General features: G+C 40.6%; 1 protein-coding gene across 1 annotated transcript; it reads right to left on the reverse strand.

The window, feature by feature from the left end:
- Window positions 1-540: 540 nt before the first annotated feature.
- Window positions 541-16,330, reverse strand: LOC133005456 (zinc finger protein PLAGL2-like). Its single transcript, XM_061075135.1, has 2 exons — window positions 16,278-16,330; window positions 541-8,251 (listed from the first exon to the last, which is right to left on the reverse strand). Exon 2 carries the CDS (start codon window positions 7,812-7,814, stop codon window positions 6,522-6,524), a length of 1,293 nt encoding a protein of 430 aa, XP_060931118.1. The 5' UTR covers window positions 7,815-8,251; window positions 16,278-16,330; the 3' UTR covers window positions 541-6,521.
- Window positions 16,331-26,937: the final 10,607 nt, after the last annotated feature.

Consider the following 26,937-nt stretch of genomic DNA (forward strand, 5'->3'; position numbering starts at 1 on the left):
ATCATTGAGGTGCTTCCCATGGTGATGCAGGAGAACTTCACATTTTAAAGATGAGAATTACAACATTGACTTCTTTATTAACTTAATTATTCTATAAGGTAAATTTCACATCCATGTCTTTAGAATGACAAACAAATCCCTAATTTCACAGGATTTCTTTGTCAATTTGAACAATAAAGACTACAACAAATAAACACTAAATAAGTAATGAAACTGTCAGAAAGTACAATTAACTTTTCAATGAGTATTAAGAAAAAATGTACATCATTTTCCTTATCTTGTCTATTTGTTGTCTTCATGACGTTTATTAAACTGTACTGTGACTTCAGCTGGATATTTTGTTAGCGACACTGCAGTGTTGGGAAAAATGTCAAATTCTTCCCAGCATGCATCACGTCAAGTCACCCTTTACAGCCACTCGGTCTGGATTTACTCGTAACAGAATTGTATCGGTTCTAGTTGGTTTGCTACCAAACTAAGGTCAATGGTTGACCACCTTCCAACTTATCAACATAATGCCATTAAAACACAGAGACACAGTGGAAATCTAAATATTTATTTATTTTGTATTACTTTGTATTCAGATAATAAAAAAAAATGAAAACTCCATTTTCACAGTTCTCTAGTCTATTAAGTGATAATACAAACACCTATAGTAAAACCTGTCAAAGTTAAAATTAAAGTAACCTGCATCTGGTGGTTCTCAGAGCCAACCTAAATGCAGCCAACATGATGTAGTGAATGATGGCCTTGTGAAATGAAACCTGGTGCTATGTTCTCTCCACATTCTGTCTAGAATGCTTGACTGTTGTACTGTACAAACACACTTTGCCATCTTCAAACATGTCATCAGCTACACAGCAACAGGACAAATGAACCAATCCAATAATGTAACATTTTAATGATTCAAGGTCCAAGTCAGATATATGTCCTGTGTGGTCTACTACAAAAGAGGAGCTAGCCAAGCTGATCGTCACTATGCCACTGGTAACCAGAGGATGTAGCATTTGTGATTACCTGCCAAATCCCTCAGCAGGTGAGAGGGAGAGTGTAGGTTGTTTTTGCAAGTGCTTCATTAACTGTTCATTCTATAAAATGTTGGACAATAAGGACAAATGTCCCCAAAGCATTTCCTAAGCCCACCCTGATGTGTTCAAACTGTCCCTTTTGTCTGATTGATAAGTAAACAAAACGAAAAGGTTTTCAAGCAATTATACAGCAAACACTTACACTGGAGAAGCAGTAAACAGACAGTTTTCAACATTGTTCTTGAGGAAATGTATCACAAATGGTAAGTGGATACTACTTTCAGGTGAAGTGCTATGAGTGGGTATCTGTAGGTCCAAAGCTGTGGAATATCGTTAGACTGAGGCCCCTATTCTTTGACACAGTAAACATTCTAGACAGAAGAGGCAGAGACGCAGCTTAATAACACAACAAATGTAATGTGATGCGACACAATGTGGCACTCATTAAGCTAGACATTCTGATGTGAGCCACCCTAAGTAAAACTATTGAGCTATCAAGTTCATGTGCTTGTTCTGACAAATATTACTTTACAGTCATTTTCTCTGCAGTTAGATGGACAGTCACCTGTCTCTTCTCTGAGGTAGTACATAAGTAGAAATATCATTAAAGGCAAGTACAGAGAACTATGTTTGACTCTGGAAGACACTCAGATATAAATGTGTACCCGGTCCGTCAAAGTAGATTTTTAAACATATCCCCCTTCACCAGTGGTATAAACTGCCTAACTGTTACAGGTTAAAACTATTTCTAATGATTTTGTAGAAAGATATATGAAAAAATAGAGGTAGAAAGTTTGACTGAATTATAATGTCAATGTCTGCCACTAGATAAAGAGTTTAGATTCATAAAATCTACCTTTATAGTTTTGATCTAACGGCATGAGAGCCAAACAAACTACTAGCAAATACAAATAACAGAAACCAACAGTTCTGCATGTTTGAGGTACAGATCAAATTAATCATTTTTAAAATGTCATAAGTGCTTAAACCCAGTCAAGAGATTAGAAACTCTTTAGAGGCACAACAGTAGCATTTTAAGACATTGGTGCAACAATGAGGCTTGTTACAATTGAAATTGTAGAGTTCCTTCAATATACAGTTTGTGGAATTAAGGCAGACGATAGAGCATCATCCCACCATTTCTCTCAGTAAATATCTTTTTCAGATATCACATCAATAGCTCGCAACGTCCGGCTGGGGGGCTCCTACATATCCACTACATGATCATTTTCATGAGTGGAGGATGCATTGGAAGGTTGCTGGTTCCAATATTCTTGCCATGCTACAGTGCGACTCTGTTAAAAGGAGACCTGATTCTTAACAGACCAGCTGCTCCCTAACTTATGCTTCTCTGGATTATTGATCCTCTACACAGACGAGACCAGGAAGAGTTACCTTTCAGTCTTAGTACATCAGAAGCTCTTCGATCCAACAACCCAACCTTGGAGTAGTGGGTGACATCAGAAAAGGTAAGAAAACAAGTGCTCTGGAAGACCTTTATAGATTATATGCAGCTCTCTATAGTAAAGTCAGAGATTCAAACCACGCAAAATCTGAGCAGAATTACAACCTGCTCCGATTATGTGGCACACTTTGAAAAGAACGAAACAGGGAGAACATTGACACAATGCCCTTCCAATGACCCTAGCTTATGTACTGTCACTAGGGTTGCCTTCTTCCACTATGAAAATTTGGAAATGTGGGATAGGGATGATCTCTGCCTCAGACACAAATACTGATACATATATCGCAAAGTGCGTTTACCTTCCTTACAATGATACAGGACTGAGGTCTTAATGTGCATGAAAACGTGTATTTATCTTATATTTAAGATATGGTTTGCTTTGACTTTTGCATCTGTATTGTTTGCAATAGGAACTGGTAAAAGCGTGTCAAACAGTTGCAGACAAAAAACACTCACACATATGGATCTCTATCTTTGCAAGGAAAGCTTTGACATTATATATGCCCTCACCCCTTAAAGGGATAGTTCATCTAAAAATGAAAATTCACTCATTATCCACTCATCACTATGGTGATGGAGGGGTGGGTGAACTGTTTGAGTCCACAAAAACAATTCTGGAGTCTCAGGGGTAAACTTTGTTACAGCAGAATCCAATACTGATAATAAGTGAACTCAATAGTGACTCCTTCAGATGTAATAAAACAGAAAAAACACACTTCCTGTTGAACTTTAAGGCTAAAAACACAATATTAATTACATCATTTTGAGGTCGAATATGCAGGTCGAGGCTTGCAGACACTTAAATGACACCAAACAAGCAGTATGGAGGCATGTTATGGTTTTTCAGTTGTTTTATCACGTCTGAAGATGGGTGACTAATCAGCTACACTGCTTACCCCTGAATCTCCAAAAGCGTTTTGTGGACTCAAACACTTCACCCTCCCCCCATCGGCATAGGGCTGAGTAGATGAGTGAATTTTCATTTCTGGGTGAACTATCCCTTTACCTAACCTAAAACTGATTATAACCAAAACCTCTAACCATCTCTTAACCATCAAACAGCCATTTCAAGTTGTGGGGACAACACAAAATGTTCTTACTCCAAAAGTAACTCATTGGTCCTGGCAAAGCCCAACAAAGGAAGTGCGCACATACACAAGGGGTACCAAAACCCAGTTACACATGGGTCAAGAGATCAAGCAGGCTCACATCTATGGCTTTTTGGATACACATGTGATTTTCTGACATAAATTCAATCTGCTGTAAAGACTCAAATATCTATCTACTTAAGCTCAAGATATGATCGTACTGAAACCGTAATTACTTATTCCCAGGTTGCATGTGATGAAACATGCATGGCAAATGCTTGTGTGTTCCTTTAATAATTGTCTCTAGTACATTTCCATCTCCATCTGCAACCAATGGTTAGACCTGTCGCTGCAGAAAAGTGTAGAGATAGTTACATGTATCTTCTTAGTGTCTCAGGTCTGGAACGTGGCTACTCCGTCACTAATGTGATCAATACAATTATTTTGCAACTTTACACTAGCTTGACATACTTTTATCTCACCCTTAAAAGTTTCTACTAATGCCTACTGCCAAGAGCGATGGTAATTTTAACATATAACATTGAATGAGCACCTGAGTGTGGGTTGTGTGAGATGACACATGTAGGAAAATGGTAATTTATCTATTAAAAAGGGAAAGGCAGCGGCCCTGAGACCAGTGACATAGTTGGTAGTGTGCCAATAACTCAACATGTTTACAGCAGTCGGATGTTTAAGGATAAATACAGCTACTGCATCCCTCTGAGGCCCCACACGGGGAGAGAGGCACAAAAGAGGCAGAGGGCATCACAGGAGGGAAGAAATAGATGAGGATGTAAGCCACAGCAATTACAAAGCTGGCAGGAATTTCAAACTGGTTCACCCACTTTGGACAGTTTTGAAGTCTCAAAACCAGCGCTATTCTAACTCAGTTAATACAGTGTATGGGGTTCAGAAGCATTTAATCTACGTAACACATCTACCTGAAAGGTACCCATCATGAAACATGCTCCGTCTAAAAAAAGTCAGAACTTGAAAAGGTATTGAAAAAAAATCTAGACAGCAGCTTTCTGTCTTAAGTGACAGCTTTGACCTATAATGTGCACTGTTGAAAATGAAAGGTAAGTGCATTTAAATATAGTGATGCTACATAATATAGCAAAAATGATAAAGTATCTATGTCACATTACAGTTTTTGTTATTATGCTGCTGGGACTTCAGATAGGCCTTTCACGATAATTGCTATACTGACGTATAATACAATATATTAACATGTAGTCAATGGTTTTGCTGACCTTGATAAATTGCCCATTGTCTTTACTTGCGTGTTTGTATACTTAAGAATGTCTCCTCTCCCGTGTCTGGGAGCGTTTACACTCACACAGACCAGATGCCGCGTGCTGGCCCCACCCCCACTCACTCACACAGAGCGAAATGTACAGCGAACTAGATATGAGTTCAAGATAAAACATTTTCGGTTTGTTTAGAAACAGTGGCAACAAATTGGAATACAGGGTTTCCACTACGTTCATTATTACCGCCACTGCTTCATGATTAGAGCTTTTGGGTTGTTGGAACCCAATCCCCCACTAGCCTGGGTCACTTAGACTTACTCACAATAAACACCAACACAAATTAAAAAGTTATTAGGAAACATACAATTGAAATTTCCGTTTGTTTGATCCGTAAGAGAATTCATAAGGCATGCATTTAAACACTTTCAAAAAAAGTCCCAAGATTTAGTACGCACTTGACCTGCGACACACAGCCAAAATGATCAGGATTCCTGATCCAAAACCATCAATTAATAACTAAATAAATGTGACTATCAGTTTGTGTGTAAGAGAAACAGAGACAAGGAGACAAACACGCACACATAATTCTAGAGGAAACACTACTAACCTTAAACAATAGAAAAGCTCATCTAAATCGTTACCCTCCAATCCAGTTAACCAAGCTGGTAATATATATCCTGTGCCTGATATTGATTCAAGAGCAATTTTTGTTAACAGAGCTCATTTTAATTATTTTGTTTTATCCATTTTATTTATAATGGGTATTTTAATATCTTTAATTCTAATTGAAAGGGTCTAGTTGCATAATTATTCAATTATTTAACCATTATATCAGTGGAATAAAAGAGTAAAAATTATGACATTAATATCAATGTTCAATGAGACAATATATCGTCCAAAAAAAATTGTTATCATGACAGACCTCACCTCAGATAACTCCATCTAATAACGCCCCTCAGGGCTCAGATGTGAAATTCCAGCTGTAAGAGCCGCTCTGTTACATTTTTTTAATATAGAGCAACTGATTTAACCCTAACCCTAACCCTAACCCTGATTACGGATAACTGCTACAATAGTGACTGCATTCACTGATACATGGCCTCATACTAACCTAAATATTAAAGTTATGCCACTTGAAATAATGGTTGATCTGCTGATGCACTTTGATGGTTGGTGTAATGCTGTTTACTTTAAATGAGAACTTCCAACACAATTTTGTCTCTCCACCTAAGGCTATCTAAACCTCATCTAAAATATTAGAAAATCTCAAATCAGCTTCAATAAGGTAGGACATTTTCTTTAATATAGATTGGTTAAAATATTTCTTAACATCACCTATTTTTTTGATAATCTAAAACTGAACAATTTAGCACTGTGCAGCACCTGTAAGAAGTGCTTCAAGTGTTCCACTGTTGGTAATGGGTCTGACCAACAGAGGCTCTCCGTTTTGGTTGTAGTGAGACCATCACATTTCTTAAAACGTTCAAGCTTCCTTTTAAATAATGAGGTAATACTGACGAGGTGATTTGTTGTGTTCAACGAAAAAAACTACAAAGATTAGCATCATAAGCACTGACAGATGAAAGTTTCATATGTGTTTTACATAAAGATGCTGATCTCATGTTTTACCCTTTTCATGAAAATTCCATGAGCATGACAAAGGAAACGTTTGTGGGGACAGAGCTGCTTACTGCTGAAAGGCCTGGTAGTAGTGAGGTAGGGAGCTTGAAGTGCTCATAGTAGGACTACTGTATGCCTGAGGTAGTTGGCTGTGGTTGTGGGCTCCAGGGCCCTGGGGTACATGAGCCTGGGGAGGCTGGAAGAAGGAGAAAGGGCCTGGGGCCTGTGAGGACAACCCAGTGGAAGAGGATGGAGAGGAAGTGGTTGTGGTGGCAGGTGGATAGCTCATCACTAACCCTCCCATCCCCATGTGAGGGCTGTAGGGCGGCAGGCTGAAAGGTAAAAACCCCAGCAGAGGCCCGAGGTCCATGTTGGTGGTACAGGACAACTCGGCTGAAGACACAGCAGGGCTCCGGCACAGCAGGTGTGGGTCGCCACCAGAAGCCACCCCTTCACCTAGCACCTCCCTCTGGGGTGAGGCAGAAGTAGAGGTAGAGGAGTTAACTGCACTCAGGTGTGGTGGTGGGACACTCTGCAGGTCCAGCAGGAAACTGTCCACGTCGGCACGAGGATATGAGGTAGATCCATGCTGGTACCTGGCCATGTTGCTGTAGGGCTGCTGCTGTGGAGCTGCAGGGGGCTGCAGGTGATGGAGGTGGGAGTGTGAAGACTGGGGGGGAATGTGGCGTCCCACACCCATGCTTGAGGATAAGGAACCCTGCATGAGGCCATGAGGGTGGCCCATCCCGGGGACAGCATTGGTCATAGGATAAGAGTTGTACATGTCCCTGGGGAAAGTCTCCATGGGCTCCTTGGAGATGGAGCCTATCTCAGAGGTCACAGGGCTGGGCTCCTTCAATGGGCACTGGGTGGCAGCATTGGGTGTAGCCAAAGGAGTACCTGGAGTACATGATGGCATCAACCCCGACTCCTGGGCATGGCTTTTCTTCAAGTGGCGGGTCAGGTGGTCTCTGCGGCCAAAGCGTTGTTCACAGCGTGGGCAGAGGAAATCACGGCGCCCAGTGTGCACCACAGCATGACGTCGTACATCTTTACGAGTATAAAACCGACGGTCACATCGCTCACACGAGTACTTCCTCTCTCTCACTGGCACAGCAGCATTAGTGTTACCCTCTGAGGGTGGAGGCCTGTCTGTATGGCCGCCTAGTTGCTCTAGGAGGGACGGTACCCCCTCTGGACAAGGCAGGCCTGTTGCAGCACTGTGGGCTGCCACCAGGTGGCGTCGATAACCCAGCTGAGTGTTGTACTGCTTCCCACACTCCTGGCAGTGAAAGAGCTGCCTGCTGGCTGGGTGGCTTTCCTGCAAATGGCTCTTCAGATTGTCCTGCTGGTGGAACATGGTCTAGGAACAGTACTGGCTCTGCTGCTGCACAAGGACTCTTGCCATGAGCCTAAACAGACACAGACAAGACTCATGAGGTTTCGCCACACAGCTGACCATCAGCCTGCAGTCCTCTGGTTGCTTTGTTAACTTGGAGTGCTAGAGTTAATGCTAAGTGCTGTTTGTTGACTGTTTGATGTTTTTTTGCGGCAATGACTAGTGGTCTGTCCTGGCCTGCTGAGGAAAGCCTGTTTCCAGCACTTGGTTTCTGTGACAGCAGCTGCCATAGCAACCCCAAAAGGGCTGCGGTGATGAGGAGCTTTGGAAGTTCTGGCTGGATTGTTGTTTCCTAAGTAGACCTGTTGTGTTGGCCCAGTCTGTTTTAGTATTCAGCAGCCTTGAACACCAAGATCACAGCAGCTGAATCACAGAGGCCGCTCAACATCTCTGCAGACCTGCAAACCAGAAAACAGGGTCACATTTTGCAGATGAAACCTATTGTGCATGGTAGAAACATAAACAATGTTAAATAAATCTGCAACCAAAATTGCCATTAACTCTACAAGTTCATGTTACATACAATACAATTGGTTTTCTGTGAATCCTTTTTTCTGTATTCACTAAAAACTCTTTTTGAACCCTTATAATTTTTACTGCTTTCTGTAGTGCGGACAATTTATCAAATAATTTTCTTTGAGTTGTTAAATTTCTCCCATTTTGTCTTTTATCAGACATCATTATCGTTTATTTTAACCAAATAATTTGTGCTTAAGGGGTGACGGTGGGTCCAAAAGCCAGACCAGTTGAAAACCACTGCTCTAGCGGAACCTGTGCTCACAGCCCAGCACCATGCAGATATTATTGCCATCGACAAAGAACACCAGAATCGGCAAGTACTCCACAGGCGCCCCATTCTCTTTACAGATTAGAGTAGGGCTGCTTGATAAATAGAAATATCATAATCACTATTATTTTTGTCAATATTGTTATTAGTATTTAGGACAATAACTCTTACTTTGGAAACATCACGCACTTATTGAATTTAAAAGAAAAATAATTTTGGAACCCATGTTAACAGATTAGAGTGACTACACTGTCTGAGAGCTGGGTGGTTCAGTCGCAGCTCAGCAGTGTGACTGATGAATTCATATACGGGATTTTTTTCTGCTACAATGAGGTCAAAACACAACGTTGCGCCATTATCTGCCAGAAAATGTCTCCTGTCTTCGGGTGTGTGTTTCCCCTGCTCTTCAAACACAGAAAATCACATGTATTTAGGTATTTGCATCACATCTCAGTAGCCTGGATGCCAGACGAACTTAGACCCGCCCACAACATTTGAGTTTGGGAAGTTTGGTCTGGATTTTCTCCGTTGGTGAGAAACTATGCCCGAACAGAAGCTGTTCGGACCAATCAAATTGTCAGGGCGGGCTTTATACGATGGACAAATGATCAACAGTAACGTAATCAACCACGTCACCAAAGAGCACTTTGGTTGAATTCGTTTTCAACAAACATGCCTGCCACTGGAGAGCTGAGATGTGTAGATGCTGCCATTGAGTCTGTTTTAGAAGACATTGATAGCGCATTCATTTTGAAAGAGGAACAGAGAAATGCGATCAAGGCGATCTTCTTCGACTTCTTCCAGCGTGCGTGCAGTTGAGTTCTGTTGACAACAACTATGCGTCGCTTAACATACGTCACATACTACGTTGCTCTGATTGGTTGTAGGTCTATCCAAGTGAGCGAAGAGGCATTTTTTTTCCTGGTTCGGTTGAAACACGCCCCATAATCACAGCCCAATGGAGCAGTATCAGACTCATATTCTGATAAGAATTATGAGTATGACAACGTCAGACTAACATCTCAGGGCTCCAGACTAAGTTTTTCCTTGATTGCACTGGTTCACGTAACTTTTTCATTTAGGTGCACCACCACATATTTTAGGTGAACCCCATATTGCATTTTTCAGCGTCTCTTTCCATACATAGACATAGGTAAATCCATTTCTAATTAAATAAATTATTGTAAACAGGAGTAAAGGCGTAAACATTTAAAAAAAAAATTAAAACACTCAACAAAACATGGCGATAAAACAATCTTAAAGTGCTAGTTTTTAAGTGCTTGAAAAGCTCAAATAAAAAGATAAACCAAACAAAAATAACCCAAACAAAAGGAGCAGTAGACGACACTCCTCATGACACTCACACTCTTTTGTGGAAAATGTCTGTCTCCATCAATAATCAGGGTTCATACACATTTTGACCAATGGATTTCCATGACTTTTCCATGACTTTAAACCAATTTCCATGACCGAACATTGCGTGAAATCTCGGTGTATACGCGAAAAAGTGACAAAATGTAGTATTCAAACTAACAATGAGAATTCCAAGGCATACAGCACACCTTAAATGACACAAACCAAAGTATGCCTGCTTATATTTTGAGCATATTTCTTTAAAAATGTATGAATTATTTAAAACTCAGCGTAAATGAACTAGGGATGGGCATTCGATTAAATTGTCTTAATCGATCGTCGGAAGAATTAACGATCGATTTTTCGATTAATCATTCATATTTTTATATTAAAATTCACTATTTATAGCCTATATTAAAATGCAGTGAAATCAGAAAAAACAGCGCGTTTCCTCATTGAGATCTTTATTACAAGATTAACAACTCTTGTGGCAGTTAAACAGGATCCGTTCAATGTTACACTTGTAAATAAGCGCTGCTGTCCTCCTAAGCCACGCTGAGAGAGCAGCTAGCCGCTGAGAGCTAGCTCGATCTGACGGCTCTCGACCTCTCAGTCCGGTCGTAACGCCCTCACTCCCGGAACCCCTCACCCAGACCCGGGTCTGTCCGGGTTACCCTCCGCGTGGACTGAGGGTCCGTGTGCGGACATGAAGCCGAGCAGCAGAGGCTTAGCTCCGGGCTGCTTCCTCCAGCTGCTAACAGACACGCTGTGCTGCGTTCAGGGCAACTCGGATATTCCCACCTCCTGCCACATAGCGAACATGCAATAGTTTATCGATGAAAACATGTCATCAATGAAATTCTTAATGATCAATTAATCAATAGTCGAGTATTTATGCCCATCCCTAAAACGAACGACATGAAAATAAGAATATAACAAATTTCCATGACTTTTCCAAAACCTTTGGGAAATTATTTTTTTCCATGACTTTTCCAGGCCTGGAAAAACACATTTTAAAATTCCATGACTTTTCCAGGTTTTCCATGACCGTACGAACCCTGAATAATAAATGAAGTGAATAAAGACATTTCACCAGTTCTTTTTCATGAGGACTATCAGTGATTCGAATTTAGTGAAGGCCAACTCCTCTCTTGCTGTATTGTAAGCAGTGTTAAATTTGATAGTCATTTCTGATTCCTCACTTTTTAGATTTGCCGCTGCCTGTCGCTGAAACGCTGCTGTGAGAGGAGCTGCTCTGCCAGCAACGCACCTGTCACAGTACAATAATAGTTTCCTGGCATTTAGTTTGGTACAAAGCCTGACTTATTGGAGGAAATATATTGCAGCTCTGGTGCAGAAACGCTGCCTTTGAGAGACTCATTGCCAAATTAATAATAATATTTTATTATGGAATACTTTGTTTTCGGAATCGCTGGAAGCCACCATGAGATTAGGTTCACTCTGAGCACACGTGACAGGCGTGAAAGAGTCTGGAGACACCGTGGTGAACGTTATGCTAGGGCTGTGCAATTAATAGATTTTTGGGTCAAACGATCTCCAAACTAACATAATCGAGTTGAAACGATTTGTTTTGGCATTTTTAGGTTGTACAGTAGGCTTAGAGATTTTCTGAAAGAGAAAAATTCAATGCGGCCCTGCTGACTGGCACTCACTCTCAAGCAGCTGTAAAGTGAAGGAGGCGAGTTGTGTGTGTGGTGAACGGCGGTATTTAAAAAACAGCGCAAGCGGAAAATGGCAGAGGGAGGGCAGCCCTGTTTTATCGACAAAAAGGGTATAAAAAGTTCTCTTGTATGGGAACACTTCGGATTTGAAGAGTCCAACGAGGAGCAGCACCACCCAATGTAGCACAATGTTCTCAAGCTCGCAGCCGCCTGGCTGTTCACACTGGACCTGCATTTCTCCACGCCGGTCAGCCTGCGATTCTCCACTTGCTGTTGTATGTAACCGGTTCCATGTAGGGGTTCAGGGGTAAATGACGGTCCTCATAGCCATCCCCCACCCCTCTCTTTGTCTCTCTGTCTGTCTGCTTGTGTGCTTGTAGTGGGGGTGCAGATGGGGACATTTAATAATGAGAGGAAATTTCAAAGTTCTCATTTACAAAGTATTTTTTTGGAGAGAAATACTGAATAAAAGCATTAAATTTTCAAACTCAAAAGTAAATCGTTGAATAATCGTGATCTCAATATTGTCCAAAATAATCATACAACATGACGGGTTTGTTGGTGGGTCAGTGATGATGTGGGATGACATATCCTCGAAGGGTCGCACAGACCTCCATGACATAGCCAACAGTACACTGACTGCTGTTATCCACCAGCAATTGTCAGACCATACGCTTGTGCAGTGGGTGCTGGGTTCCTCCTGGTGCAGGCAATGCCTGGCCCCATGTGACCAGAGTGTGTAGGCAGTTCCTGGATGACGAAGGCATTGAGGCCATTGACAGGCCCTCACGTCCATGATCTAAATCCAATTGTGCACCTTTAAGAGGTTATCTATCTGTGTATCAGAAGCCTCATCACGAGCATGCCCAGATATTGTAGGGAGTGCATACAGGCATGTAGGGGCCAAAGAAACAACTGAGTTACATAAGTTGCTGCGATGAAATTCACGCTAGTTTGTTCAGTCTGTGAGTTCTATTTTTTACTTAGATTTTTGGTGCAGTTTTATTATATAATGTACATCAGTAAGGATTTTCAACTTAAATGATTCCTTCATCAAGATCTGATAATATTTTTGAGCAGTGTATAATAAGTGCCAGCTTGTAGGGTTCTCAAGGAGGGAGATCATCATGGTAACGATCAAGCAAAAATAAAATGACAAAGTTGCTGAAACAATCACCAATAGACAATGTTCGCCCAATCGCCCAACCCTTTTGTGTAAATTAGAATTGTTTATTATTGGACTAAATTTTAGCAAGTGGCAATGGCACAAGCATATGTTCCATTATTATCCTCAGGTATTCAGGGCACTACAGGGCAAGTATTATATTTACGATTGCCCAAAAAAATGTGTGTGAGAACAGGAAAAATATTGAGGAGCCAAGAGTGAGTCAAGCTTAAAACAATAAGACTATAAGAAATGCTGGAGGGTAGAGCTGTGCAATTAATTAAATTTTAATCGTGATTTCGATTTTTGGGTCAAACAATCTCCAACTACTATAATGGAGTTAAAACGACAGATGCGTTTAATAATGAGGAAAATCTGCTAAATTGAAACTCCAGGACAACAGAAGGGAAATCCAAAGTATGGGATGCATATTTGATAATTTATGGAATATAAAATATGTAATTTATATTGTTTAAAGGCATTTTTCAGTGTTTCCTGGCGCGATTCTGAGTAAAAGTGTTTTTTGGAGAGAAATACTGAATAAATGCATCATGTTTTCAAACTCAAAAATAATCGTTTGAATAATCGTGATTTCAATATTGTCCAAAAATAATCGTGATTATGATTTTCTCCATAATCGAGCAGCCCTACTAGAGGGCATTTAATTTGAAAAATAAATGGATGAAGGAAGAGAAGACAAGTCAGTCATTCAGTAGAACCACAAAAGTGTTTAGCGTAAAGTGTTTTGATAGCCTATTACAGGGTGAATCAACTAGTGGGGGCTTTTTGGCCCCTTGAATTTTGCTATTACGTTTGGGCGAGGAACGTTGGACTATGTCCCTGGACCACAACATATTTATTATTAAAATATTCTGAAAATTATAAGCATACTCTCTTAAAAAGGATGCGGAGAAACTAGTCCATGTAGACTGGTTTATTGTAATAATTTAATATCAGAATTAGGGCTGCACGATATTAGGAAACATCTTTGCGATAACATTTAATATCGCGAAGATAATATAACTTGCGATAAATAAACAAACTCTAGCTAAGGAGGCAGAGACCACGGACAGCTCCATAGTCGGAGGAAGGCGTACAGCCTGGCCTCACAGCCTAACTGCAGACATCAAGTCCGAGGCAGACACCATGGGAGTCATTCACAGCTCCATTAAGTCCACTTAGTATTGATTCAGTCTTTTCATCCATGTTTGGACCATGAATTAAATATTTTTTTACCATTTTTAGCAGCCATCAGTAATTTACTTCTTTTCTCTTCCTCCGGCTCTACATACAAGTAGGCAGAGCGAGATTTGACAGTCGCCTCGTTCCATCAAATCTCTGTTTTCTCTCTATTCTCTTGTTATTCTCTACTTCCCACAATGACTCACGAGACACCACAGTTTGACATCAAAGTTTTTGGTAATGGTAAAATCTGTTAATTCCACTTTTCCAAAGTAGGGCTGTCAAATTAACGCGGGATGAATAAATTGTGTATTAACGCATGCACAGAATGACCCGCCACTAGTACCATACCCGCCCCCACTCATTGCTCAGAGCGACACACGCAGTGATCAGAGCTCGTTCCCGTAAAGCAGCCGGTCAGTGACTTTGTAGAAGAACAGTGGAAAAAGTGAAAACACAGAGTTCCTCTCTTCTCAGCTGCTCAGTGATCAGAGCAGAAGCTGGAGTTGGTATGTACCGAGCTGGAGTTTCTGTCTGCTCCTCCACTCTGACCTGCTGTCACTTGAACTAATAAACACTCATCACTAGTTATCAGGACCAGATCAGTACATGAAGTCACTTAGTTTTTGTTTGATTTGCTCCAAAGTTTATGAGGCTGCATTTAAAACATATAATAAAAACAACTCATCAACATTTTGTGCTCAGTACAACACGAGACGTGACACAGTCAGGCCTCCGTGTTAAAATTAGTCGAGCGACACGCAGGCATGATCCGACACCATCGATTCAAAGCATGATCGTACGTTTGTCACCTAAATCATCCCAATAAAAAAAAATTGAACAAATGAATGTGCACTTGTTAATTTTAATCTGAACTTGGAACTTGTTCCTTTTAAGTGTGTACTGGCACAACACTTCTTCTACAGCTGGGCTCAGATTCAGATTTCACATTTAATTGTGTAAAGGTGTGGTTGTTTGTTTGATTTAAAAATTGTTTAGGATAAAGATTATCTTTGAGTTTGATAAAAAATGCTTTGGTTTAGTTAGATTTTATTTTTCAATCTTGATAACTATCATTTGTACTTGTCATCAATAAAAAAACAATATTAAATGTAGTATATAACAGCCTTCTGTCATTTATCTTTCTTATTCCAACAACAATATACATGGAAAATGGGAAACTTTCAGGCATTTAGAAATGGGGATTAATCTGATTTAAAAATTGTATGGTTTGACAGCCCTAGTTTAAAGACATGGTCCACAGTTACTTTGATTGGTGGTATTTGGCTGCAATGTATAGTGCGTTTATTGGGGGGCTATGATGGAGATTTGTTGAAAATACAAAATAAAAACTACGGATTCTACAGTTTAACTTAAAATGAATGATGCGTTTTAAAACAAACGTTCTATTTAAGACAACAGAAATTAAATTGCAAAATACAACCAAAAGCTAATACCAGCTCAAAGTAAACATACATTTAGTATACAGACGTGCCAGGAGCTGTGCCCCTACTTGCATCAACCATGTGTTATCACTCAGCAGATGACCATGCTTCACAATAATAACCTTTACAAGGACAGATATTGACAATTCCATCAGTTTACTAAAGTAATGTGCATGAGTCTCTCCATCTATTGTAGATTCACTAATTTCACTCAGGCAGATAGTTGACACACATTGGTTGTTCAACAGTAGGAAGAGAAAAGGTCGCTGGAAAGACTCCATTAGCACTGAGTGAACAAGGGGGTGAGGGAGCAGCTAGCGCCATCTTGTGGAGCTGCCGTTTAGCTTTAAGCCTCACACTTATTCTGCTTACACTCTCCTTTAAAAGTAACCCAGCGGGCAGAATTCATCATTTCAAATTAAGGAAAGAATCGGGGAAAAGTTGAAGCGTGGCTCACAATAGCTCGACTGAAGTCTTGAAGTGTAAAGTGGTGGACTGGGTTAGTACTAGACCGGAGCTAAACTTCACTGCTACTCCGCCTGCGTCCACAAAACTCGGCAGGAGTAGGAACGGTGTTTAGTGTTTACTGGTTTGGTTTTGATAAACTCTTTTTTTCATCGAGCAAACCAACCGACTGGTGTTAGTATGGCTGGGGGTGACCTCGAGCCAGCATGCGGGTTAAAAAACAAAAGATGAGCGGTTCACAAAGTTGTATTGGAGTTTATCTTGCGGGAGCTAACTCCTCTGCATTTCCCCGAGCATGGTCACACTACAGCCCGGCTCAGCACACACGGACAGAGGGGTACCTACCGATTGTGTCTCGGTCCGGCTCTTCATCCAGCCTCCATTCCGCCTCGCCTTCGACATTTTGGAGAAAGTTTAACAGATATTTATTAGAGTCTGGGCCTGGACTGCTGGGCGCCGCGCTGGAAGCTATGCATTCTGGGAGAATGACGTCACACCCCGGGCTTAGAGGAACTCAAGCAGCAGCAGAGCTCACAGGATTGGTCCATGTGAAAAGTGATCTGCTGTAAGAAGAGGGACTTAAACATTATGTAAAATTAACGATACAATCAAGAATAGCGTTACTCCACCTACTGTGATAACACTGGACACTAAAAGTTGTATCTCTTAGAACTACAGCAATGAGTTTCTCATTGGAAACTGAGCAGCAGGAAATAAAGCTGTAGTGCGTCCATTTAGTATTTTAGCACCTTATTTCATATAAAGTATCATATAAAAGGTGATTCAGCGCGAGGCTGTTAGTGGAAATAATTCGTACATGTTAAGCCAAAGCAAATTATTTTTTCATTCATTGTGAAAATATGAAAATACAAACAGATGCACAAAATGCACAAATTATAATCACCAATATAATCACCAAGAAAACCCACAAACTCTTAAGAGATATCCTTGCAAAACGTTTTTGAGGTTTATTGAGAGTGAGTACCAAGTATCTGTAACTAACTCCTTCACTGCATGGACGCGAGCAGTCGACATCTCACGAATGTACCCCACCCTTTATCTAAATTTAAATAAAATTGGTTTGTGTTGTCCTGCCAAGAGACAGACAAACATCGATGAAAACATAACCGTCGTAATAATGTAGAAAATAACTGGGTTCAAATATGAATAAAGCTTTTATTGATGACTTTAGAAATGCAATTCCACTAGTATTTGTATTTACATCTCACAACGCGCATCAGAGGTCGCAATGGTGGATCCAATTTGGTGGATTCTGTATCGTGCCAGCTGATCATAGTGGGAATGGCGGATCCTTTGTCGCGTTGGCATCGGATGGTGGTGGACCACGACCAAGGCGGCGGCTGATGATGGATCCTAAAGCGGCAGTGGACAATGACTGTGGACTATAGTGGATCCCATCCTGATGCTGGATCGTGATCTTACTGGCTGCTGACCATGATTGCAGCAGGACTGCTTGACATATAGTATTGAAGTTATCCTTCAAAAATGTTTACCCTCATCGATGCTGAAATGCTAAAAATGCTAAAAACTTTAATCCTGATGATGTTTTCCTACACTTGACATCTATTGGACTTCTGTCCGTCCTGGGAGAGGGATCCCTCACATGTGGCTCTCTCTGAGGTTTCTACGTATTTTTACCTGTTAAAATTGATTTCCCCACTTTTTTCTTTAGATGATGTGCTTAACAATAATTGTGTTTTCTAATTCATCAGAGTAGGGTTAGGGTTATAATCAATCCTCTTAAAATAAGCCTTTTTTTTGTTTTTTTTGTTTTTGAGAGTATTTATGCATTTTCCCCCAGCCTCCTTGACCAACTATTGGGAAAGGTTTTGTGTGCTTCTTTAAAAACACCTTGCTTATTTTCAAATAAACAAGACAAATGCAATTGCACAAAATAGGCCGGAACCATTAAAGTTAATCCTATACTACATATCATGGAGAGTCATTAGGGCCTGAGCACTGATAGGGCTGGGGATTGAACGGTCAATAGCACTCAAGGTGCAGGAGACATATTGTTTGTCTGGAGATTACTTGGCAGTGGAAAATTATTTAAGAGGACCTTAGGATGCCTAAACAACTTAACACAATCATTTAGAGAGAATCAATTTGATTCCTCTATGATCCTTTTGGCAGTGGGGGCAGGCCGACCAGCTTAAACTTTAAATAAGGCAGGCAGTATGTTGCATTTACATATGGTGTGATGAAAGCTAAAACTGTTATTGAATAAAGTGCTGTTCTCCAGGTAAGGTCTCTATTTTCATTGTGAGGTTAAACTACTCAAATGTTACTCTTAAAAATAAAACACTGGACTGAATTGCTTTCTAAATTTCATTTGTTCAAATAATTTTTAATATTTTAATTATACGGTAGGTTGCAAATTTTAAGTTATTCTTTGATTTGCCTTACCATGTCAGAGCTTGATGAGACCATAAAGAAAACATGCAAAATTTCTGCTATTTGACTGTCAAAAAAAAAAAAATCAAAGGCCAGTATTTGTATGCAGGGGAGTCACATGTTGTGACAACTGGCCTCATGTCCAACCCTCTGTGTGAGAGTCGAATCCAAATTAATCCATCTAAATCAAAACTAAATGAGCAGAAATTAAAGGAAGTGAACTGAGCTGTATTGAAAATTGGATTTTGTAAATTTATAATGTCATAATGCACTGTACACGAGTACTAAGTCTTTACTTAATCTGTTTACCAGTGGTTGTTTGGTTTCTGGGTGACTTCAGGATGGCCCGGATTTGGACCCACCTGAGGTTTAAACTATAGAAAAGACGTTTTTCAAATAGTGTTTTAAATCGATAACGGGGAGTACCGGTAGATACTCTGTGACCTTTGGCAAAAGTGGAGGCTCCGTTCGGATTTCTGAACCCAGCGTCGAGGCTCCAATAGTTTTAAGAGAGTTTTAAGTCTAAATACCTCCTGAGGTTGCCTTTAAAATCCTTTAAGTTTGTCACAACTGATGTGGATGTTTTTTATTTTTCAAATTGATGTGAAAATGCCTGATGGGTTTATAGGCAGACAAAAAGATGGACTTAGAGAATGTTGTGTCTTTCACTGCGCTCATGTGTGAGTGGACTGATGGTGAATTGTCGGTTGCTGGGTCATTTGCCCCAGAAAGTCAAATAGGTCATGACTGATCAAAGTCAGAGGAGATTAAAGAAACTAGAACAGATGAAGCATTATGCTGCAAGATCCACAAATATCAGATGTTCCTGATAAATGTTGATGAATTAAAGTACAAAAGCTTCAAAAGAAAACATGATGATAAAATAAGCAATGATTTTTTACAAGCAGGTCTAAGACAAGCCTGTACCAGCTCTAACTATAAACTTTATCGAAAAGGAAGGTTTTAAGCCTACTCTTAAATGTACAGATGGTGTCTGCCTCCCAAACTGAAAGTGGGAGATGATTTCACAGGAGAGGAGCTTGATAGCTGAAAGCTCTGGCTCCTACTCTACTTTTAGAGACTTTAGGGACGACAAGTAAGCCTGAATTCTGGGAGCGGAGTGCTCTAGTGCAGTTTTTTTGTTATTTAAAATAAAAAATTAATTCGTTAATTAAAAAAAATTCCACTGATGTCACTACACATATGTCGGAAATGGCAACAGAGTTTTTAGTGCTGTTGTGGCGATCTCAGGGTATTCTGCCGTGACTTTAATCCAGAACACCGGCAGAGTTGTTTTCTCTTGCGATCTCCAGCAGCTGATCTTCTTCTTGCACAGACATGCTGGATTCACCTAGTTTGTTGACAAATGGGTCCGACAAATACCATGTTGGTTTGTGTTCTCTGAACACATGCGTAAAGCACAGACTTAATGTCTCAATATTGAATGACCCCTTAATCCAATAGGAATTACATGATAAGATAAAAGAATATATTGATATTAATGATAACAGAGAGGTTACCCCATCGAGAATAAAAAAACAAAGGGAAGCCAGGAGACTTGAATTGGAGACTGAAATTATCAGGTTAGAAAAAGAACACAAAGTTTCAAGGAAAAAGAATACATTAGAATTATTAAAACAGGAGAGACAAAAATTAGATGATTTACTCACATATAAAGCAGAGGGAATGCTTAGATTTGTGAAAAGAAAATATTATGAAATGGGGAATAAAGCAAGTAGGTTATTGGCTTTTCAGTTACGGAAAGCTCAATCGAACCGTGTGGTACCTAAAATTAAACACCCCGACACAAATAGAATTACCTCCCAACCGAAAGGAGTAGCAGAGGCGTTTGCGGCATACTATAAAAAATGATATGAAGGTCAAGAATTGATAGGGAAGGAGGAGAAAATAACAAAACTCTTGGACTCGATCCAATTGAATAGATTATCACAGGATGAGATGTTGTCTCCCATAACAGTGCAGGAAATAACAGATAGTATTAGTAAATTAAAGAACAGTAAATCCCCGGGTGTCGATGGATACTCCGGGGAAGAGGCAATTATCACAGTTATACACAAAGATGGAAAAGACCCCACTCAGTGTATGGGTTATCGGACGATAAGTCTGCTATGTCAGGATTTAAAAATCCTGACCTCTATCTTGGCAAATAGAATACAGAGACACATCCGGAAATTAGTTAACTCTGATCAAACGGGGTTCATAACCGGGCGACAGGGCACTAATAATGTCAGACGAGCTTTAAATTTACAATCTATTGCTTCTACTAGAAAGACTCCATCAATGCTACTTAGCTTAGATGCTGAGAAGGCATTTGATAGACTGGACTGGACATTTTTGGAGCAAACAATGGCTCATATGGGCTTTAATGAAACCTTTTTGAGTTGGATTAAAGTGTTTTATATGAGTCCGAGGTCAAGAGTTAGAGTTAATGGCCAATGTTCCGACTTCTTTGTTCTGGGAAGGGGGACAAGGCAGGGGGACTCGCTTTCGCCAGCCCTGTTCGCTCTTAGTATTGAGCCCCTTGCAGAATTGATTAGAAGTAACCCCCTTATACAAGGAATAAGAGATGAGAGTGGAGAACAACATAAAATAGCCCTATATGCGGACGACATATTATTGTTTATTGAAAATCCCGTTCAATCAGTCCCGGCTCTTATACAAAATCTTAATGAATATGGTTTAGTATCCGGTTATAAAGTTAATCCTAGTAAATCAGAAGCAGTGATTGGCCTAGTCAGCTTGATGATATAGTATCCTTCCGCAGATCTAAACAGGGTTTCAGATATTTAGGGATCATACTCACTCCCCAGGTAACACAGCTATACCAGGCGAATTATAAAAAAATATTTGGGACATTTCTAAAAATGAATTGGCAAGATGGGATGTGCTACCATTATCCCTTCTGGGTAGAGTAGAAGCTGTTAAAATGAATCTGCTTGTGCTGGACAAGCTCATATCTAAATTCATATGGCAAAATAAGAGACCAAGAGTGAGACTTAAAACGCTCACTCTTGGGAAGGACAGGGGTGGACTCTTAATTTAATCCTAATTTAAAATACTATTTCTGGGCAGCACAACTAACAGCAGTGGTAGCTTGGATTAACAATGACTTAGAATCGGGATGGGTGAACATAGAGCAGAGCTCAGTGCCAGCAATACCTTTATCCACGTTAGTGTTTCTAAACAAGCAGTCGCAGAAGAAATTTGAAATAAAAAATGTATGGGTAAAACACAGCTTGAAAGTATGGTCGGCAGTCCAGAAGAAAATTAGAGGATCAGTTGCCCTCTCAAGGGCTATGCAGATTAATGGAAATCCAGATTTCCCCCCCTTAAAGGGACTCTTACCTTTGTTGCATTTGAGAATTACAGCACATTCAAATCATCCCGCCTTCCTCCAATGCCCCACCCCCTCGTTCCCATCCGCGGTGTTTTTTTGAAGAAACTTTATTTACACTTACAACCTACTGCCTCCGCGCACGCACGTGAGTTTTTGTTTACCAAAGCAATGGATTCGGATTCAGAAGCACCGGTAAGTTATATACATTGCCTTGATGACGCGGGCCCGAATGCGCCACAAGAAGCAGACGGAAAACCTGCATGTCCATGCAGCAAACAGACAGGTCTGTCGGCCAATAAGGTCCTTCGGTCCGAAGAATTTTATTGGTTGAAGTTTTCACTAAATATTATGAGAGTGAAATAATTGTTTGTTTTTACTCCTGGTGGGTCTGTCTTGCATTTTAGAGTGTCATTACCTTATTAATACCAATTTAACCTTATCCAAAAAAAGTGTAAAAATGCAACAAAGGTTAGAGTCCCTTTAACAACAGATATCACTTTTAAGAGGTGGGCAGGCAGAAACCTGAGGGTTATTGACCAGTTGCTGTGTGACACCGGTATACAGCCATTCTCCTATCTACAAGACAAATTCCTTTTACCCCAAAGTGATATGTTCCGGTATTTTCAGATAAGAAATTACATTACAAACCATACAGGTTGGAATATAATCAAAAATGCTCGAACGAACATGGAAATTTACTTTAATAATATAATTAAACATCGCTTACCCAGTTAAAAGCATGTTTCCCATATATACAGAAATCTGTTACTGGATACATCAGACAACACTTTTTATATTAAAAACAAATGGGAGCTGGAGTTAAATATTATAATTGAGGATGGGGAGTGGGAAACAATGTGTATTGGATGTCATAAAGGTATAAATAGTAACATGTGGAAGGAGTTTGATTGGAAGATGAAGACTAGGTTCTTTAGGACGCCCTCCGTGGTCTCTAAATTTGCAGATAATCCAGCGGCAATATACTGCTGGAGACGATCTGGAATGGTTGGCGACCACTCACACATATTTTGGGATTGCCCAATGATGCTTCCTTTCTGGAAGGGGATAAAGAGCGAGATAGATAAAGTTTTGGGAATTGATATACTATTCACCCCAAGTCAGTTTCTTTTCGATCTAACAAGAGACCAAGAGCACTTGTTACATATACTCTTGATGACTGCTAGGAAAATGGTGACAATAAAATGGTTGAATCCACAGCCACCTACAGTGGCAAAGTGGAAACAAAAGCTATGGGAGGTGTATGGAATGGAGGCTTTAACTGCTCAATTACAATTAAGGTCTGATGTTTTTGTGAGGAGGTGGCTACCTATTGCAGGATACCTCTCTAATTGAGGGGAATCCTGTGGTACAATGGAATGTCTTAACTGTCCACTTATTTCTTTATTATTTTTCACTAATCAGTCTGTCATATATAATTTGTGATGTTGTCAAGGAATGTTTGTGTTTTCTTAAATAAAGTTCTAAAAAAAAAAAAGATGGGAATGTTTTGGAAGAGGTTAAGAAATTTTGGTAATACAATCATTTTAATTAGGTTAACTCGACAGACCAAGGAGAGTTGCAGGCTGGACCATCTCACCATATCTTGTTTACACTTTTCAAGGAGTTCTTTATAAATAGCAGTGAAAAATTGGTAAAAAGGTATTTAAATCCCTTCTTAACTACTTTGAATGGGAAATGTGATGGGGAAATTTGAGAGGTACCCTGATTGAGAGGGAACAGGTTCACTCTTCTGGAGATTAATTTTGTAGTCAGATATTTTCCCAAAATTATTTAGAGTTTTGACAATTGAGGTTACTGCAATTATAGGGTGAGATGTATAATATAGCAAGTCATCTGCATAGGGATAATTTGTGAGTAAGTCCACCTTGCACTATGCCTGAAAACTCATCAGATTGCCTAAGGGCTCTCTATTACAATGGCGAAGAGGAGGGGCGACAGGGGACAGCCTTGGCGGGTGCCTCTACCCAGAGAAAAATATTCAGACTGCTGACCGTTGGTAACTTCTGCGGCTAAGGGTTGAGCATATAAGTTTTATCCAGGATATAAAAGCTTCATCAAATCCAAATTGCTTGAGCACTGAGAACAGGTAGTTCCATTCAACTTGATCGAACGCCTTTTCTGCATCAAGTGAAATCACCATTTCAGGAACAGGGGCTGACGGGCAGTACACAATATTGAGGAGTCTTCTCAAGTTTGAGCTAGAGTGTCTATTTAAAATAAAACCTGTCTGATCTGTGGATATTATTTGTGGTAGTAACTTCTCAAGTCTAGCGGCTAGGATTTTACACAGAATTTTAAAATCGCCATTCAGTAAAGAGATAGGGCGATAAGAAGCACACTGTAGTGAGTCTTACCTCTTTTAGGAATAAGTGTAATAGCAGCTTGTCGTAGGGTTGGTGGAAGCTCATCAGACGACAAGTATTCATTAAACATCGCTTGGAGCAGTCGGGATAGTTCAGGTGCAATTTTTTTTATATACGTCTGGGGTAAAGCCATCTGGCCCAGGTGTTTTATTGCATTTTAAAGATTTAATAGCTTCTAAGATTTCTGTGTTTGAGATCTCTCCCCCAAGTGGTGAATTGTGCTCCGGAGGGATAGAGGGAAATGTGAGTTTGTCAAAGAAGCATTTTTGGGAGTTTTCATCCTGTTCAGAGCTATATAGGTCACTGTAGTATTGTTTAAAGACATTGTTAATCCCAGAATGGCTGGTCACAATCTCGCCATTTTCACCATGAACCTTAGGTATGAGGCGGATTGGCGGGTTTGTCACCAGCTTCATAAATATTATAACGGGCCCTGGTGAGTAGATAAGTGTCTTTGTCTGTGGTCAGTGTATCATATTCTTTCTGCAAGCTCAGCCTTTCTTTATAAAGATTTGGAGTGGAGGATGAGGCGTATTGTTTGTCAATATCAGTTAAGGCTTGGGAGATGGTCTCAAGTTTGGCCATTCTTGCTTTTTTATTCTGGAGGAGTATTCAATTATCTGCCCTCCATGGAACGCTTTAGGTGCCTTCCATATGGTTGAGTGGGAAATATCTGGGGAGTGTTTCTGTAAAGAAATTAATCTGGGAGGAGATGTGATTTACAAACTCTTCATCAGCCAATAGAAGTGGGTTAAGCCTCCAATGGCAGGAGGGTCTGGAGCAATTGGGTAAACTCAGTTGAAAGGATAGAGCACCATGGTCTGAGACAGAAATGGTGTGATATTGGCAAGAGCCTGCACTCACTACCAACCTTTTATCTATCAGAAAATAGTCAATACGGTTGTAAGTATAATGAACACTGGAAAAAAAGGAGAGGCCTTTTTTATTGGGATATTTAAATCTCCAAATGTCTGAAAGACAAGATTGTGCACAAAAACCATTGATAACCTTGACTGATTTGGTGAGAGCCTGAGGTCTAGCTGAGGATCTGTCTAGTGTGGAGTTGAGCACACAGTTAAAATCGTCTCCTATTATCAAGTTGTAATTGTTATGGGCAGGTATGGCAGGAAAGAGTTTGGTAAAAAAGTTGTGGTCATCAAAATTTGGGGCATGAACATTGACCAACATTAACTGCAACAGCGTCCCAACATGTGTCCTTTTTGGTGTTGTCTTTATACAACATGTGCCGAGGATCATACAGCTCACTGTACTTCTCCACTTCAATTATTCATTTAATGTTATCCATCTTCAAGAACTTCTCCGCTGTTTGCGCTTTTCAATGTCGGGTGTCGAGGGTAAATTATGTATTCTCCACTCAAGCCTAAAGGCCGGCGCATGCTTCTGCGTTTTCACGGGCCCGGAGACGCAAGAGCCCTTCCGGGCCCCTCACGGCCCTTCTTACGTCCTGACGTTCGTCGGCCAATTCTTCTAACTAGACGGCAAAGCCCTACAAGCGTCACCCGCCCGCAAGGGCTGTGATTGGTCTGCTAACTACATCATTTCCGGAGTATATGGACCAAATAGAAGAGCACTTGGCAGAAGAGATCCGACACTATGTCCACTAGTATAACCCGTCACTAACCGGCGAACAAAGAACATTACTGCGCCTAGTGTCGTGTTGCCATGCAATTCCCCGCCAGAACACTAGGCGCAGTAATGTTCTTTGTCGAAGTCGGCTCTTCTTCCTGTGTTGCACGAAGAAGAGCGATTTATTTACATCGCCACGGTGGCTCCTCAGAGCCTTTTTCTGGCGGACGACGTACGAAGGGCCGTGAGGGGCCCGGAAGGGCTCTTGCGTCTCCGGGCCCGTGAAAACGCAGAAGCATGCGCCGGCCTTTAAGGGGAGAGTACGTAGCCCCCCCCCCCTCCCTCTCTCTCTCTCTCTCTCTTTTTATCTTTAGGACTGCCTGTGTGTCTGTATGGATGGGCAGAGGGAGACATTTAATAATGTGATTTGTAAAATTGGTAAAATTAAAACTCCAGGAAAACAGAAGGGGAATACAAACCATGGGATGCATATTTTATAATTTATATTATATAAAATATGTCATCAATATCGTTTAAAATAATTTTTCAATTTGTTTCCTGGAGCGATACGCTCACGTCAAGCGCAAAAAATAGACTCGACGCCAAAATGATCGCTGCACGGTGCTAGGCAGCCTTGGCGCAGCGCGGCGCTTCAGCCTCCGGTGGGACCCGCACAAAGAACTGTGGTAAGCCATAGTGAAATGAGATGATGGCGAGGGATGGGGGTGATGCACAGAGAGGAGGGGGGGGGGGGGGAATAAAAGTACAAATGAAAATTAAAATAATCATAAACACGCTGGGCTGAAAAACTTGCTTTGGTAAATAGCACAAAGAACACGTGCTACCTATGCTTAAACTCTACACACTGTACTCTGTTATTACAGAAAATATGTTTTTAAATAAAAGTTTATGTGCACAACGCAAAGTCACTAGGAATAACACCTCTTACGAGTAGCAGGAACAGTAAGAGGAACAGATTGCGAATTAACTCTAAGCATCACGTAGCAGTCAATGTAAAAAGAAAAATGTCCATTTATAATGAAAGTTGACTTATATGAAGTCCTATAGAGAAGGCTACGGTTGGAGTTCGTATAATAGGATGTATCTGGAGTTAGATAACTCACCAACGTGAAGTAGATAGCCTACCCACGCTATGTTTCAGCCTGCGTGGAAGTATCCGAGCCCGGTTTGCCTGTACGTCTTCCCACAAACAAGACAGCTTCGATGGGTGAGAGAACGATGCTTCTCCTGTCTGTCCTTG

This window comes from Limanda limanda, chromosome 7 (genome assembly GCF_963576545.1).
Source record: "Limanda limanda chromosome 7, fLimLim1.1, whole genome shotgun sequence".
Taxonomy (NCBI): domain Eukaryota; kingdom Metazoa; phylum Chordata; class Actinopteri; order Pleuronectiformes; family Pleuronectidae; genus Limanda; species Limanda limanda.

Coding starts and splice junctions, on each gene's coding strand:
- LOC133005456 (XM_061075135.1), bottom strand. CDS start 7,814: ATGTTCCACCAGCAGGACAATCTGAAGAGCCATTTGCAGGAAAGCCAC.